The sequence below is a fragment of the Orcinus orca genome, chromosome 5 (genome assembly GCF_937001465.1).
Source record: "Orcinus orca chromosome 5, mOrcOrc1.1, whole genome shotgun sequence".
Classification (NCBI taxonomy): domain Eukaryota; kingdom Metazoa; phylum Chordata; class Mammalia; order Artiodactyla; family Delphinidae; genus Orcinus; species Orcinus orca.
This window is the reverse complement of record NC_064563.1, coordinates 21,150,108-21,166,705: the sequence shown is the minus strand read 5'-3', so window position 1 is coordinate 21,166,705 and position 16,598 is coordinate 21,150,108. Positions and strand designations below refer to the sequence as shown.

The following is a 16,598-nucleotide window of genomic DNA, read 5'->3' as shown; positions in this document are numbered from 1 at the left end:
GACATAGAGGAGGAAGCTCTTCTCAGGAAGTGCTAAAGCCTGAAGAATGATTCCCAGTTAGCTCGAAGAAGGGAGCACCCCTTCCAGGCCCTGTAACTATGCAGTAGCTGTAAGAAGAAAGCAAGCGAGGGTGGAACTCAGAGAACTGAGGGAACACGGGCATGTGAAAGGGCTGAGGAGGGAGTTGGGGATCATGTCAGGCAGGGTTAGAGGTCATGTTAAGGATTTGGAACAACTGATCTAAGAACAATGAGAAGCCTTAGGAGACGGATCCAAAAAAATATTGCTGCGATTTGTGCCACAGAGTGTCCTGCCTATGGTTTCCTCTAGGAGTTTTATAGTATCCAGTCTTACCTTTAGGTCTTTAAGCCATTTCGAGTTTATTTTTGTGTATGGTATTAGAGAATGTTCTAATTTCATTCTTTTACAAATGGCTGTCCAGTTTTCCCAGCACCACTTACTGAAGAGACTGTCTTTTCTCCATTGTATATTCTTGCCTCTTTTGTCATAGATTAATAAGTAAAGGAAACCAAAGCAAAAATAAACAAATGGGACCTAATTAAATTTAAAAGCTTTTGCACAGCAAAGAAAACCATTGACAAAACAAAAAGGCAACCTACTGAATGGGAGAAGATATTTGCAAATGATTTGACTGATGAGGGGTTAATACCCGACTTATATAAACAGCTCATACAACTCAACATCAAAAAAATAAACAACCGGATTAAAAAATGGGCAGAAGAACTGAACAGACATTTTCCCAAAGGGAAAATGCAGATGGCCAACAGGCACATGAAAAGATGCTCTACATCACTAATCATCAGGGAAATGCAAATCAAAATAACAACGAGATATCACCTCACACCTGTCAGAATGGCTATCATCAAAAAGAACACAAATAACAAGTGCTGGTGAGGGTGTGGAGAAAAGGGAACCCTCCTACACTGTTGGTGGGAATGTAAATTGGTGCAGCCACTGTGGAAAACAGTATGGAAGTTTATCAAAAAACTAAAAGTGGAACTACCATATGACCCAGCAATTCCACTCCTGGGTATACATCCAAAAAAATATAAACACTAATTTTTTTTTTTTTTTTTTTTTTTTGTGGTACGCGGGCCTCTCACTGTTGTGGCCTCTCCCGTTGTGGAGCACGGGCTCTGGACGCGCAGGCTCAGCGGCCATGGCTCACGGGCCCAGCCACTCCGCAGCATGTGAGATCTTCCCAGACCGGGGCATGAACCCGTGTCCCCTGCATCGGCAGGAGGATTCTCAACCACTGCGCCACCAGGGAAGCCCTAAACACTAATTTGAAATGATACATGCACCCCAATGTTCACAGCAGCATTATTTACAATTGCCAATATATGGAAGCAACATGTGTCCATCAACAGATGAATGGATGAAGAAGATGTGGTACATAGATACAATGGAATACTACTCATTCATAAAAAAGAATGAAATTTTGCCATTTGCAGCAACATGGATGGACTTGGAGGGCATTATGCTGAGTGAAATAAGTCAGACAGAGAAGACAAATACTGTGCGATATCACTATATATGGAATCTAAAAAATACAACAAACTAGTGAATAAAAAAAAAGTAGGCAGGTTCACAGATATAGAGAACAAACTAGTGGTTACCAGTGGGGAGAGGGAATGTGGAAGGGGCAATACAGGGATAGGGGGGAAAAGGGGTTATTATGTGATTATATGAAATCAAGTGTGTGAAACTTCTGAAAACTGTAAAGTACTATAGAATTTAAAGAATCTTTCATTCAATAAAAAAAGAGCAATGAGAAGCCAATGGAGATGTAAAATTGTAAATGACATGATAAGAGTTTGTTTTTTGTTTTTTTAAACACCAGCCAGGCTACGGTGTGGAAAGCAGACTGGAAGTGAAACAAGAAGGTACCAGGGACTTGTATGTCAAACATGACTTGAAGTTTTCCAGAATTAAAACTGAACGTGCTAGTAATGTTGGAGAGTACTGTGCAAAGTTCAAATTTTAAAATATAATAATATGTATTTAGATTATAATTTGAGGGCATTGCTTACTTTAAAATCATAAAACAAAACATTACCTCATTGTTTTCCATGTAGATTCAAGGAAGAGAAGATTCCATATCTAGCATAATATGTTGAATTATCTATAACAGTGTTCCATTCAAAAACAGAATCCATTAACGTCACAATGATTTGTTTGGAAGCTGTCAAGCCAAAGAATGATTAATTGCATTAATTGTCCACTAGATGGTAGCAGTGCAGCTGCTACAATTTGTCAGGCAACCGTCTTCAAAATAATTTAGTAATATATCATTTAAATAGGCACAGAAAAAAAGAGACCCTTGAGTGCCAAAAAAGAAATTCCCATAAATTCTTAAGCAGTATTGATGCTAATTTTAAAAATAGATGTAATTTAGTGAAATTATTGTTTCTCTCTCCCATTCTGTTGCTGGAGGTGTATCATTCAACCCAGTTCCACAGGACACTCCCTTACCCTACCTCTAGCAGGTGCCATCGACTTCTAACTAAGGGATGCTGTGGCCCAAATTTCAGTGCTTTAAAACAGAAATTAGGAATATACATGGGCTTTTCTAAAATTTCAAGGAATTTTTAAGAAGAATTAGAAATAGGAAAGCAAGTAAAATCCATGTACCTGAGATTTCCTGCACTGGAGACATTTTGGCTATATCTCTTGCCAACTGAAAGTTAACAGCTAGCAGGCTAGCAGTGCCACTTGCCTGAGCTTCACCAAGAAAAAAGAGAAAAGAAGTTTCTGCTTTAGGCCTTCCTACTGCAATATAGTACTTTATGCCTTCCTGCCCGGCTGACCAGAGACTCTGCTGCCTTGCCAGGCCAGACATTGCCAAGCCTTGCCCACACAGGAGCCCCTGGCTGTGAGGGCACCTCTCTTCTCCCTTTCTTCGGCTAATTCCCACCATGAGAAGGACCTCGGACTGGCTCTAGGCTCCTTCAGTCCCTAACTCTCACCTCCCCAAAGCAGCAATTAACAAACAGCAGGGGCTCGGCCCCCTGGATCTTTCCTACCTCAAACAGTGTTGCTACAAAATAGCAAGACTGGTTTTCCAGTCTGGAATATGGGAGGTCTACATATCTAGAGTCACACCTCATGTGTTCACCTGCTTTGCCAGATAACCTATATGCATTGGTCAAAGAGAGAATTTCAGGAGTAGAAGGAAGACGGAGGAACCATGATAGTTAATGATTTGGGGGCCAAATGGGGTCTTGATGAGCCTTTTAGGTCATCTCATTTGAGCAGGTAGTCACTCCCCCTCTAGCCAGGTCTGACACTGCCTGAATCACTCACCCACGTCTCTGTCCAGAAATGCCACCTTTCCTGCAACTAATAAAAGACAAGTTTCTCTGCAGCATTTTCCAGGGCAGTTTCATTTCAATGTTAAAAAATCCAATATCCGTAACTAAAGGCAACACATTTTTCTTTCAACATATCCTTTATGAGATATCTAAAGGTATTCCAGAAGTTTACTATATTTGATTTGAAGATAGAGAATTATTTGAAAGATTGTAGTAAATCACAAGAGAACTTTCACTTCCATTTTCTAGGATATTTCTTTCATAGTGATAATGTTTGAAAAATATGCAGAAAAGCATAGTTTAAAAAGTACAGTGGTATTTTTAACTGTGTCTAGACATACAAAAATCCTAGGAGTGCGAAGATCCAGAAAGATGGAAAATTACTGTCGTGTGAAGCATTCAACTTTAAATATTTTTAAAGAGATTAAATTAACCTATGAAACATCACACCATCTTACATAGTCCATCCTAAAATGATATGGTGTCTAACAACTATTCATCCTACTCCATACATATGCCAAGACCTTTCATAAATCTTGATTCAGTAATACAAGGTTTTACTGAACTATGCCTGCTAAGAAACCATACTTGTTCTGAGAAAGAGCTCCAAAATATTCTTGAAATCCATCTATTGTACTGTTTTTCAGAGGCTAAATAGATTGGGGAGGGGTGGGAGGTCTTAAAGCATCATATGTCTATGTCCTATTCCAGAAACAAGGAACTGTCAATATGCAACAGATATTAAGAAGTCAAAGATTTATCATCAAAGTCTTATCTTGAGAAATACCAGGATCCTTCAAACATTTACTTAGTTACCCAAATAAAAGTGTCCTTCCTAGCTGACCTGAAAAACAGACACACAAGCCTTCTCTATACAGTTTTAAAAGTAGTCACACAGAAAAAGGCTTTAACATAGAAAGTGTATCAGAATGCTAGAATTAAGAGTGACTTCTGTTTTCTTCCTTCAACTTTTCCATATTTTGCTAAATTATTTTCAATGGGCATTTATTACTTTTAGAATCCAAACAAAATTCCAAAAAGCAAAACTATAACACAAAATTGTTTTTTCTTTAAGCAGTCCACATTAAAACAAATACAGAGAGAGACTTTGGCCTTACAGGACACAGCTACCACTTTAACCTACCACATGATACATGCTGATACTCATCAGTTCTGCAGCCTGACAGTGGCCAGCAAGTGTGTTTACAGAACTTGACAATTGTATTAACTGCTTAGAGGACACAGGCATGTTTTTTGTACCTACCATCCACCAAGTTCCTTACATATGCATCTCATTTAGCCCTCACAGCCACTTGTTAGAGTCCCATGCGCATCCCTATTTTACAGATGAGGAAACCAAGGCCTGGAATGACTAGGCAGCCTGCTCAAGGTAAAGTAGCTAGTGTCTGGGAGCCACCCTGAGGTTACGTTTGTCTAACTACAAAGTCAAGTTCTTCCTTTTCCTCTGTACTCCTGCCAAGCGTCCCCTTATAATCAACAGAGCGAGAATTTGCCTTGGGATTTTCTAGTGCTGATAAGCTTGTCCAATGTCAAGAACATGAAGGAATTTGTAAACCCCTCCACTTCCTTACCTGCAGGGTTGCAGCAAGGGAACCCTCTTGGGGGACCCGTCACATTGCACATCTATCAGGTGGAGAGGAATGAAGCTATCGCTGCTATACATATAACAGGGGCATCTCCCCAAAAGCATTATTTTGATAATAAAAATATACAACCATGACTCTGAGAAGTTTCATGTATGACCATCTATACATGAAGAGGTAGTTTTAAAGGAAATTCTAATAAGTTATCTGATTAAATTCACTCAGTATATTAGGTTACCTATAATTCTGGGTAAAAGTGTTGCCTTCTCCCAAATAATCCATAATTAACCGAGTTTTGTTCAAGATTAAAGACCTCCCCCCAAGACACTGTTTAAAATGGTTTATAAATGACTTTCAGTAATTCAACTTTCAAAAAGCATTTATTGGGCACCTACAGCATCTAGACCCTGAAGAGAGCAGCCCATGAACAAACATTTGAGCAACCATATTATCTTGCCCTCTAAATGTCCGCAAGTTGCTTTACGAATAGGGGTTCCCCCTGAGGACAGAGGGAGGGAAAGGGGAAAGGAGTGGGGAGTGAGTAATTTAGCCATTTCTGTAATGTTTACTTCTTTACCAAGAGAGGTACCGAGAAACGATGGCAAAAGTATAAAATCTAGACAGTGAACATATCAATGTTTTCCAGATTACTTACAGTACTTTTAGTATATTCAAAATAATTTGTAATCAAAAGTTCTTATTTTAACAATTTACAACGTAGCTTCAAAAACATCTGTTTTAGAGGGGTGGGAGAGGGAGGGGGGTGGGAGGGAGACGCAAGAGGGAAGAGATATGGGGATATATATATACATATAGCTGATTCACTTTGTTATAAAGCAGAAACTAACACACCATTGTAAAGCAATTATACTCCAATAAAGATGTTAAAAAAAAAGTTTTGCTATTAAGGACCACCCATCAGGGTTCTGTGGCCAGATACCCAAATTCATCTCGGGTTCCAAGTGCAAATTTAAACTGATTCCTTCCATCCTTCAATTCAAGCATATGGTAGAGTAGTATTTTAGAACAAAGAACTGGGTTCAAATCTCATCATACTAGCTCTGCTTCCTTGGGCAAGTTATTTGCTAAACAAGGAATTTGCCTCTCATCTCATCTGTAAAATGGGTATTCCCAACTGTAAAAGGTATACGAGTAGCATGGAATTCACCTGTCACCAAATGGGCATTTAGTATTAGTGTTGCCACCCTACTCCCCTCCCCAACTAGAAAATATGGTGGGGGGGGGCATTTTGTCCACCAGAACCCTAAGAGGAAATGAGCTGTTCCTCCAGATAAGAGCTGAGGCATAAAACTGGCAGAGGGGCTTGGGACAGACAAAGAAGAACCATGAGGTTCATCCTGCCTCTGGTTTGACTGCTATCACCCTTGCAATTGCTCCTGTCCGCTTTGACAGGTGAATCTTGCCACCCTGTGTTCCAGACTCCATGTGGGAAGAGGATTATGAAACGTTTCTTCACAGTTTACATGTTTCATCTTTTGTATTCTTAAAGGGAGAAGGTGTTACATGTGAAGCCCAGGATGAAAAACAAGCAAACATCATAAAGGACTTGGCCAAAACCAACCAGGTAAAGCAAATAGAGGGGTTTTTTAAATCTTTTCTTTCTGTTCCCTAAAACCTGCTTCTTTTGTCTTTTATTTTCAATGCCCACGGAGCTACCAAAGACAAAGATGGGGGAAGGGGGGCTTCCCTGGTGGCGCAGTGGTTGAGAGTCTGCCTGCCAATGCAGGGGAAACGGGTTTGAGCCCTGGTCTGGGAGGATCCCACATGTCGCGGAGCAACTGGGCCCGTGAGCCACAACTACTGAGCCTGCGTGTCTGGAGCCTGTGGTCCGCGACAAGAGAGGCCACGACAATGAGAGGCCCGCGCACCGCGATGAAGAGTGGCCCCCGCTCGCTACAACTAGAGAAAGCCCGCGCACAGAAACGAAGACCCAACACAGCCATAAATTAATTAATTAATTAATTAATTAAAAAAAAAAAGATGGGGGAAGGGACAGGAGCTACTTGGATAATTGAGCCAGTTGCCAGTACTTCCCTTTGTTTTTATTTATTTTTCCCCAAATTACCACTTCTGTTTTCCCACCCAAAAGCTTTGCAAACAACAGCTTTTTCTAGGTGAAAGTGTGAAATAGGGAGATGTTCCTGACACCTTTATCACGGCCTCTTCTCCCTCCTTGCTGATAGCGCCTTGCCTGCTCCATTCTCCTCACTCCCACACTGATCTGTACCACTGGCCTAATGTCTGTCAAAATTATGATAACATCAAGGTACTGGTTACCTGATAACAGCAATGCATTGGTTGATAATATCAAGATGTGACCCTTTCCAAGAGCAGGTCCATGGTGAAAGAAAACTCTTAAAGTTAGGTCAGTCTTTTAAAATCCAGTAGGCTAAAGTTATCATTTTCTCAGTTATTCAGCTGCTCCTATGCACAAGACACACTGTGCCAGCCACCTTACATACATCGTTTCAAATTCTCCATCAGACTTTCAATGTCAGTGTCAAAATGTAACTTGTTGAAAACAATAACTTAAGTTCAAAGACAGTAAATTAAATGACCAAGTTGACATATCAAATTTAAAGCCAGAATGGAATCTGAGATCTAGTCAGATACCCCCTTATCTCCACAACAAATCAATCAAAAGTTCTGCCTGTACTCATTCCCAAATGGTTTTCAAATCCATAGTCTCCTCTTCCTTCCTCTGTCCCTGCCAAATTCACGTCTGCCCTACCTTTTACAGGGACAATTTCAATAGACAATTACAATTTGTCTCGTGTTCAGGGCCCTGCCTCCCACAAAGCCAAGTCCGCACGGCAAGTTGCTCTCTCTAAAGCCGGACAACTGCATTCCTCCACTTGAAGCTTTTTAGTGAGAGGCAGCCTCGTCTGGAAAGAGCATGGTCTTCAGAGGTTCAAACCCCAGCTCTACCCTAGCTCTGTGTCCTTATACAAGTTACTTAACCTCTCTGGGACTCAAATGCCTCCTCTGTAAAGTGGGGATAACAGTCACACCTACTTTCTAACGTTGTTGTAAAGACTAAATGAGCTAATATTTGGGTAATGCTCAGAAGTGGGCCTGGCCATACTAAGCACCATAGAAGCATCTTCTGTTGGGATCAGGGTGCTGTTCCAAGCACTTCATAATCTCCAACCTCTGCACTCCACCCTCTTTCTCACCCTTCAAGCACCATAAACACCAAAAACTCGCCCACTTTGGCCCTACACACCTTTTCTCAGGAGGAATGCACTTCCCTCTTTACTTGGCTCACTGCTATTTATTCTTCAAGACCCAGCTCAGGCAGTACCTCCTGGAGGAAGTCCTTCTCTGTTCATCAACTCTCATGACCCAGTTCGGGTTGCCTGTCGTGCTCCTAGAACACTTGTGCTTGCCTCTGGCATTGGTCAGCATGTTGGAAGTGCATACACGGCTCTGTCTCCCACACTGAACTTCCTGCTTCTCTTGTATTAACCTCTACAACCCTGGCACCCAGCTCTGGGCCTGGTGCTTAGTAAATGCTCATGATGGTTCACCGAGCCCTAACTCTTGTACTACATTACCCTGTTGGAACAGAGAGATTGCTATTGTGATTAGATGGCCCTACCTTTACATCACACGTTACATCTCTCACATGTCTAATTCAGGCTGTAGCTTCCTGATCCAAATAAGCCAATAAATATTGGTTGGTTCACTGCAGCCCCCTATTGGCACATAACTGATTGACCTAGAGGTAGAGAGGAAGTCAATCACAAAACAGCCAGGTAGATACAGACACGCCCGCAAGCTTGGCATGATGGGTAGAAAGTGAGCACTTTCTCTACATTTCCAAGGTTGGGAAATTATACTTCGTTGGGTTTCACAACTGAGTATGATTTTGAAGAACACGAATTGGAATCTTCTTAAATTACTTTAATCTGAATGCTATCTTTATAGTCCCGTTCACCAAATTTCTGAAAGTCTCAGCTAGAGGAAGATAAAGAGAAGGGAATCAGGAGTTGCTAGATGCCTGCATGGCCCACATGTCACAGCTGTTTCACAATCTTCACAACACTCCCGATGGAGGACTGTTAGCCCCTTTTTTAGGCGCGAGGACTGAAACTCAAAGAGTTTTAATAATTTGCCCAAGGACATACTGCTAGAAAAATGACATGGCTAGAGATTATGCCTTCATTGGACACAAACCTCCCAGGAATTCCAGAGTTTACTGGGACATGTGGTTCTGAGGCCTGACTCAGGAGCAGGGGCAGGGGAGGGTGATGCCATATATTAGTCCATATTCCCAATTAGAGACAGATGCTGTGGCTAAATCAATTGTGAAACAACTCCAACTGGCCCCAAGATGGTAGAAGCAAACGGATTACCCAAAAGCTGCTCATTCTTTTTGCAACTCTATATACTATGTCCTAAAAAAGTGATCAGTACAATAGTTTTTTCCCCACTCCCTAATATTCAACAATTCTTAAATACATTTGCAAAAATCTCATAGGTTTATTAAGAGTCCATACTTCAGTCACGTTGAACCTCAAATTCCTTTCATTGTGTATGACACATAGTCATTTCTTAATAAATATGTGTCGGGTGAGCAAATAAACAACTGCGACTAACACTGAACTCATCTGCACAGCTTGACTTCTGGCATCCAGACATCACCCACCATGTAGCTGCTAACATGACAGTGGATTTCCGAATTAGTGAAAAGGAATTCCAGTCCATTCAGGCTGCCTTCGATCAAAATAGAATGCACTATGAGTAAGTCCTAGGCAAATATTCAAATGTGCTAGAGACTCAAAGTCTTGGAGTCTTGAAATTGAAAGGCAAGTGTAATTTTTAAATTGGGTGCCCCAAAATGAAAGCTCTATCTATGAGATAAAATTTATAGTTACTTCCAAACAGACTAGGGAGGCCTGCTTATAAAAGTGATGAGCTCAAAGTTGGCCACTCAACTTCTATCTTATGTTTGCTATGATCTGCAAGAACAACAATTACGATATCTGCCATCTCTAAAACTCAGCCCCTGGTAAGGACACAGTGCACGTGATCAGGCATGGACGGTTTGGTCACACTCGTCACCCCTGCCGGGTAATCAACCCAGAGCTCAGCACTACTAATGACTACCAGCACCACATTCTTGTATTTGAATTCTCCTGATACATAAAAGGAGACCCTAACAATGTTCATCCTTGAGTCAGAGATGTAGGAATGTAAAATACATAATAAATAAATAATTCTTTACGCAAGAAATTCTTCCCCAAAGCAAAAACAATGCAGTAAAATAAGACAAATCTAAGAGGAGAGAATTCTCGAATGGCCAAAGATGCAGAAATGAGTCGCTGTGGTCCCACAGAGAAATAAAAGGAAATTGGAACTTAGCACTAACCATGGGTCATGCAGTCTAGGCCCTGGGGCAACAAATAAGAAGGGAGCCCAGAGATGAATATCACAAATCAATATACAGCATAGAAAACAAAATGTCTTTTTATACTTTAAAGTATTTAGCAATTTGATGTACTGAGGGATCCTGTACTCCCCCAGCCCTTGTCATTCCAGTATTCCCCTTTATTAAGAACCCCACCACTCAAAACTGCTAAACACCAGTTCTTTCTTTTTGACTTGCTATTTCATGCCTCTGCTACCTAACTTAGTGCTGTAACTCAAAAGGCCTTCTACTTCTGGCTCAGACAAAGATCCTATAATGTCATATGACACAGCAGGATTTGATTGTATTTATTATATTGCTTCAATATTCCTAGTAAATATAAATACTACTGAAATGAAGGAAACACATACATAGACAAGTAAACAAAAAATATTCCTGTCTGTGGCTTAATGGCTTAAAGTCACAGGCTATTATGTGTGATTGTTTTTATCACTATCTTTGTTTTTGTTGTTGTTTCAAGAGGGCTGTAAAACAAATGTAGTAGTTAATATATGGGGAGAACATATTCAAAATTAATTTATACCAGCATTTAAACCTTTTTCATTAATATACTGATATATGTTTTTCTATGATTTTATAAATTGTACCATTAAAATTAGAAGTAGACAGTTTATAAATATACCTTCAAATCACAGAAATTAGTAGTGTGTTATGGACTGTATGCGTTTGCTGAGGTCGATATGACATCCTGTTTCTTTCATCTAAAAGAAATCACCCCTCTACCCTATATACTCCCTGGTGACCGTGTCTCTTGAATCACTTCACAGCCAGACTTCTCAAATGTGTGCCTCAATTATTACAATCTTCACTTTACTTCATTAATATAAACCTGACCCAGATTCCTATGATCAACTAATTCTTACAAAGTATCTAGCCCAAGCTAAAATATATTTTAGTTGGCAAACTGTATAATTTGGTTTGAACAGCAGGGTAAAAATGAAGCAGTATGTTTCCTTAATATCCTGGTAATGTAGACAAGCAGCTAGTTGCTCAACACTGAGTGTCCACAGTGGAATAAATCACTGTCACAGAAGACACCCAGGCAGGGGGCTGCCATCTTTCCATTTTATCAAATAACTCACATCAGCCCTTTCTCCTCTTTGGTCCTCTCCTAGCCTGGAACAATTCTGACTCAAACAGAGGTCTAAATCCAGATCCTCGCGAGTACTGTGAAACGTTTTCACTTTGCCTTATGCCAAATACTTCCTTGCTGTCTACATCAAGAACCAAAGTGTTAAACTACCTATGAAAACTAGTTTTATCGGGGCTTCCCTGGTGGCGCAGTGGTTGAGAGTCTGCCTGCCGATGCAGGGGTGACAGGTTCGTGCCCCGGTCCAGGAGGATCCCACGTGCCGCGGAGCAGCTAGGCCCGTGAGCCGTGGCCGCTGAGCCTGCGCGTCCAGAGCCTGTACTCCACAACGGGAGAGGCCACAGCAGTGAGAGGCCCACGTACCGCCAAAAAAAAAAAAAAAAAACACTAGTTTTATCTAATTAGAAGATGATTTCTAGAAATTGGTCCAAATTAGCCACAGTTGTGAGAAAGCCACATAATTAGATAGTTACCTTCCTCAGAAATATAAATATGTAAAGTGATCTGTGCAGACAAGAACTATTTAAAAGCTTGTCTCCAAGTACTAATTATATAGATAATTTTATCTGCATATTAATTACATGTGTTACATGGTGTCAGTCAGTAACAGAAGAAGGTTCTAAGAACAGAAACATCTGGTTGGACCCAGACACCAGTCAGAATAAAACCACAATAAGAGGCTGGCTTGACACAATGATTTACTAAGACACCCTTCATTAGACAGTGCATATAAACCACTACTTAGTTTAAAGCAATCTGTGTGATATTTTTTTTTAATTTTCAGAAAATTAAATTACCAAGATAGATTTTATTTTAAAGCAGCATATTTGCTCCCTTTCTTTCCCTTTACATTCTTACAAAAATCACAAAAGGCCAAGCCTAAAAATCAAATAATATGTATATACTAACAAACCTGAACAGACTGGTTCAATAATATCTAAAAGAATGCACATCCCTTGAACTGAGCCTTAAAGGACAGACACCATATTTAGAATCAGCAGTTGAAAACCCTAGTGTTTTTATTAATTTTTCTACATTTTAGATATTCGTATTTTAGATACATTTTAGATTATCTCTTCTTTGATCAAAAGTTAAAGTTAGAAAATAAAGAGTTGTTAATGAAAGGTAATTCAGGAAACAACAACTAATATAATAGTAAAACTCAAATGATACAATTAAGTAAAATCTTATTAAGACCCACATAAGATTATGTGAGAAATGTGGAAGAGATCTATACCAAACTGATCATCAACACTTCATATTAATGTCTAATTACCTAATAATGTTCAGTCAGATAAAAATCCATATTCCAAGTATATGCATGGTTCTATCAAATAAGTATTTCAATCAAATAAATCATTCTAGTGTTTCATCCTATTCATTTTTCCTTCTGCTCCACATTTTTATATATTCCTTACCCAAGAATAAAATGGGTATTGTTAATACCTGATACAAATGTCAAAGAGATGTTGGTCATGGTGGAAAGCAGAAGAGTGTGGTAGATAAGAATGTAGATTCTGGAGTGAAGGTGTCTGAATCTAGTCCCATTTAAGCCATGCATTAGGTATTCAACATTGACAGTGCATTTAACTTCTCTCCATCTCATTTTCTTCATCTTTAAAATGATGTTTCATAGGGGTTTCATGAAGATTGGCTGGGACCATATAATGTTCTTTGGCTGGTTCCTTTACTACTTTTATTAATGCAAGTGGAGGAAAGACCACTTATACATGTGCTTACATGAGCATGTGCACACACATGCGCACACACTGTGCAACAGGGGATAACTAGAGACTATCATCAGCTGCACCTTTTCCCTCCTACTGAATAAATTAGTGCCTTAAAGTTTATTACCCAACACAGAGGTATGCCTCAAATGCTGGGGGAAATCCATGTTGATAAGTGCCAAGTATGATACAAAGTAACCCAATTAGGGAGTTACTGGAGACAAATGAGATCCTGTAGAAACCTGAAATCATGCTTTTTGAGTAGACCCTATCCTGCAGGAATGTGGGCATGGGGGAAACGCAGTCCAGACCAGCTTATAAGACACCATAACAATGACTCTGCCTCCCTGAAACATCCTTCCCCACTACAGTTACACACACACACACACACACACACACATACCCCGAAGCTCATGGCAGTCACATATACTGGCACACAGTTCTCCATTCCTTCCTTTTTGTTATGGAAGTACACTTGAGTACAATATTATATTTGTTTCAGGTGGATACCATAGTGATTCAGTATTTTTACAGAAGACACTCCATTAAAAGTTACTCTAAAATAATGGTTATAATTCCCTGTTCTGTACAATATATTCTTGCTGCTTATCTATTCTTATGTATAGTAGTTTGCATCTCTTAATCCCATACCCCTATCTTTTCCCTCTCTACATCCCTCTCCCCACTATTTTGTTTTCTAAATCTGTGAGTCTGTTTCTGTTTTGCTATATATGTATATTTGCTTGCTTTATTTTTTTAGATTCCACAAATAAGTGATATCATACAGTATTTCTCTTTCTCTGTTTGACTTATTTCACTAAGCATAATATTCTCTAGGTCCATCCATGTTGTTGCAAATGGCAGAATTTCATTCTTTTTTATGGCTGAGTAATATTCCATTGTATATGTATGTGTGTGTGTGTGTGTGTACACACACACACACACCACGTATTCTTTATCCATCTGTCTGTTGATGGACACCTGGGTTGCTTCCATATCTTGGCTATTGTAAATAGTGTTGCTATGAACATTCAGGTGCATGTATCTTTTCAAATTAGTGTTTTTGTTTTTTCTGGATATATACCCAGGAGTGGAATTGCTGGATCATATGGTAGTTTTATTTTCAGTTTTTTGAGGAACCTCCATACTGTTTTCCATAGTGGGGCTGCACCAATTTACATTCCCATCAACAGTGTAGGAGGGTTTCCTTTCCTCCACATTCTCGCCAACATTTGTTATTTGTAGACTTTCTGATGATGGCCATTCTGACAAGTGTGAGGTGATTTGCATTTCTCGTTGTTGTGATTTGCATTTCTCTAATAACTAGCAATGTTGAGCATCTTTTTCATGTGCCTGTTAGCCATCCATATTTCTTCTCTGAAAAAATGTCTTTTCAGGTCTTCTGTCCAATTTCTGATTGGGTTTTTTTTTTTTTATAATTGAGTTGTATGAGCTGTTTATACATTTTGGGTATTAACCCCCTGTCGGTCATATAATTTGCAAATATTTTCTCCCATTCAGTAGGTTGTCTTTTTGTTTTCTCGATGGTTTCCTTTGCTGTGCAAAAGTTTTTAAGTTTAATCAGGTCCCATTTGTTTATTTTTGCTTCTTTTACCTAAGGAGACAGATCCAAAAAAATATTGCTACAATTTATGTCAACGACTGTTCTTCCTATGTTCTCTTGTAGGAGTTTTATGGTTTCAGGTCTTATATTTAGATCATTAATCCATTTTGAGTTTATTTTTGTATATAGAGTGAGGAAATGTTCTAATCTCACTATTTTAGATGTATCTGTCCTGTTTTCCCAGCACCACTTACTGAAGAGATGAGAATGTCTCTTCAATATATTCTTCCCTCCTTTCATATATTCTTCCCTCCTTTGTCACAGATTAATGACCATAGGTACATATATTTATTCCTGGGGTCTCTATTCTGTTCTATTGATCTATGTGTCTGTTTTTGTGCCAGTACTCTACTGTTTTGATTACTGTAGCTTTGTAGTATAGTCTGAAGCCAGAGAGAGTGATACCTCCAGCTAACCGAATCCAACAATATATATAAAGGATCATACACCATGATCAAGTGGGATTTATTCCAGGGATGCAAGGATGGTTCAATATTCACAAATCAATCAATATGATATACCACATTAACAAAAGGAAGAATAAAAAATCACATGATCATCTCAATAGATGCAGAAAAAGCATCTGACAAAATTCAACATCCATTCATGATAAAACCTCTCATCAAAGTAGGTATAAAGGGAATATATCTCAACATAAAAGCCATTTATTACAAATCCAAGCTTGGGTTCAAGCTAGGTGAAAAGCTGAAAGCCCTTCCTCTAAATTGAGGAACAAGACACAGATGTCCACTCTTGCCACTTCTATTTAACATAGTATTGGAAGTCCTAGCCACAGCAATCAGACAAGAGTAAGAAATAAAAGTCATCCAAAGTGGAAGGGAAGAGGTAAAATTATCACTATTTGCAGATGACAAGATACTTTACATAGAAAACCCTAAAGTCTCTATCCAAAAACTATTAGAACTAATAAATGAATTCAACAAAGTTGCAGGATACAAGATTAACATGTAAAAATCTGTTGCTTTTCTATACACTAATAATGAACTATCAGAAAGAGAAAGTAAAAAAAAAAAATTCTGTTTAAAATCGCATCAAAAAGAATAAAATACCAGAGAATAAACTTAACCAAGGAGGTGAAAAACCTATATTATGAAAACTATAAAACACTGATGAAGGAAACTGAAGATGATACAAATCCCATGCTCTTGGATTAGAAGAATTAATATTGTTAAAATGGCCATACTACTCAAATCAACCTACATATTTAATGCAATCCCTATCAAAACACCCATGACATTTTTCACAGAACCTGAACAAATAATCCTAAAATTTATATGTACCCACAAAAGACCACATATTGCCAAAGCAATCTCCATTCCTTCTTTTTCACTCTCTAAAAGCAGCAGAAGGAGGGAGTCTTGAAATTGTCAACATAGGATTCATTTTGCCTCTTCTCTGAACTTACCAGCTCTCTGATCTTGGGACTCAGGCTTCCTGGAGAGCTGGTCAACTGGGCAAACCTTGCACAAGCCTCAGTAGACTAAGAAGACTATAGATCTGACAGCAATACCCAGGGATTTCACTCCTTGTGATGGAGGCACTGCTGTATGTGGTTTAGCTAGAGTACTGAAGTCATACATCTCTAAGTTCAAATCCCAACTTCTGTATTTTAGTTATATCCATGTTGGAAATCTACCTAACTTCTATAAAAATGGGAGTTATAATGGTACCCAATTAAGAGTGTTGATGTAAAGATTAAGTGAAAAATGTAAATAACATGCTGAACAGAGTGCCTGGTACAT

General features: G+C 39.1%; 1 protein-coding gene across 1 annotated transcript in view; it reads left to right on the top strand.

Moving 5' to 3' along the window:
- The first annotated feature begins 6,285 nt into the window (after positions 1-6,285).
- Positions 6,286-16,598, top strand: part of CPA3 (carboxypeptidase A3) — a 30,083-nt gene continuing 19,770 nt past the window's right edge. Inside the window, 5 exon segments of the mRNA XM_004278196.3 lie at positions 6,286-6,301; positions 6,304-6,352; positions 6,450-6,472; positions 6,475-6,524; positions 9,582-9,706. Of these exon segments, the coding sequence (XP_004278244.2) occupies positions 6,286-6,301; positions 6,304-6,352; positions 6,450-6,472; positions 6,475-6,524; positions 9,582-9,706 (263 nt within the window).